Genomic DNA, 1,756 nt, shown 5'->3' on the forward strand with positions numbered 1-1,756 from the left:
GGAGATCTTTTTTAAAGGTTAAAAACTCATTCAGTTTTATGTCTTACAGGGCTTATACTGAGTTCAATATTGTATAACCGTATTAATTCAACTGTGAACCTAGAAACTTACAGCCACTTGTGAAAGAGTTGTGTCCTTGCTCTGGAGTGTGTTACTGAATATGCTAAAGCTGTAATGAAATGCTCCCTCTAATCACGCGTTTATTAAATTAAAAAAATTTTTTTTTTTAAAAAAGAAGTGCCAAGTTATTCCACTGACAAATAAAATCCCTCATATGACCACTCTTAAACTCTTGCTTACCCTGGTCATGGCATTGTTCCTTTCATCTGCTTTGCTTCAAAATACATTAGATGAAGGCCCAAATTTCACATAGGGATGTTTCTGGTTGCTGGCTTGAGTCTGTAGACTTAGGAGATTCTAAAATTGATAAATGACACAAATTTACTTATTTATAGCTCTCTCCTTAGGTTATAACCACCAACAGATGAGTGAAGGACAAAGACAGAAACCTGAATTTTACAACCGTACGGCATCTGAGTCAAATGTCTACTTGAATAGTTTCCATTATCCAGATCACAGCTACAAGGACCAGGCCTTTGACACATTGAGCCTGGACAGCTCCGATAGCATGGAAACCAGCATCTCTGCCTGCTCACCTGACAATATCTCTAGGTAAGGGTTATTGAAAACCATCTGCTGGTTTCAAAGAGAAACTCATCAGTTTGAGACACAATGTGTATATAAGTTCAATTTCTGAGACATAAAATATATGGTGCAAAAGAGGGCTGGGGATCATGGGGACCCTGGAAGTGATTTCCTTGCATCTTGTGTGACTTGGTCAATTATACATCATACTGTTTTCCCACTTTATCCCATTTCCTTATGCTTGAGCTCTGATTAGCACTGTGCTTCAAAATTGAGTTTCTCTGTTGGTGGGATCTAAGCTCCTTTGCCCTTGCTTTTTATTAAGTAGGCAATGACTTCCAATAAGACAGCCAGAATTTCAAACACTTTTAAAATTTTATTATTTTTATTTTATGTGTATGGCTGTATTGCCTGCATGTATGTAAGTGCACCCACTCATGCCATGCAATGCCTGCAGAGGTCAGGAGAGCATCAGACCCCCTAGAACTAGAGTTATTATGGATGATTGTTAGCTGCCATGTGATTGTTGGAAACAGAATCTAGGTCCTCTGCAGGAGCAGCCAGTGCTCTTAACCATTGAGCCATCTCTCCAGCCTCCCTCAAAGGCTTTTTTGACCCTTTTGTTTTGGTAGATTTAGAAGAAAACTTCAGTTGTTCTGTATGTTAAAATTTGTATAAGGATTTAGCCATTCATATTTGTCTTTAAATTTGGGGTAAGCAAAATGGATGCTATGGACTGAGGAGCGAAGGCACATCTGAACTATAAATTGCTGGCGGCAGCTCCCCTCCTCTGACGCTTTGCCCATGAATGCCCTGCTGTCTACTGGGTAATGTGAAACTCAGATCCAGTCTTCCAGATCCAGCCCTACCTTGTTGTCCCCTCCCAACACCCTTCCAGCTCTCTAGAGTAAGGAAGCTCAGAGCTTTGCATCTTGGTTCAAGCTGGTTCTTAACATCTTCTCAAAATATGAGCACAGGCCAGAGCTTGGGAAGTCAGTAAGGCAAGAATAAAAATAGGAGCTGGTGGAGGCAGCATCCAGAATGCTATCCTGTAAGACAATTCAATAGTTTAAGCAGAATGGGGATTTTTTTTTTTAAGGATTCACCCACA

At 40.1% G+C, this 1,756-nt stretch overlaps 1 protein-coding gene across 1 annotated transcript in view; it reads left to right on the forward strand.

Moving 5' to 3' along the window:
- Positions 1–471: 471 nt before the first annotated feature.
- The window catches only part of LOC115072662 (pleckstrin homology-like domain family B member 2), a 6,927-nt gene continuing 5,642 nt past the window's right edge, over positions 472–1,756 (forward strand). Inside the window, exon 1 of the mRNA XM_029570360.1 lies at positions 472–672. Within this exon, the coding sequence (XP_029426220.1) occupies positions 485–672 (188 nt within the window). The 5' untranslated portion in view covers positions 472–484. The remainder of the gene's footprint in view (positions 673–1,756) is intronic.

The sequence above is a fragment of the Nannospalax galili genome, unplaced genomic scaffold (genome assembly GCF_000622305.1).
Source record: "Nannospalax galili isolate Female #2095 unplaced genomic scaffold, S.galili_v1.0 scaffold743, whole genome shotgun sequence".
NCBI lineage: Eukaryota > Metazoa > Chordata > Mammalia > Rodentia > Spalacidae > Nannospalax > Nannospalax galili.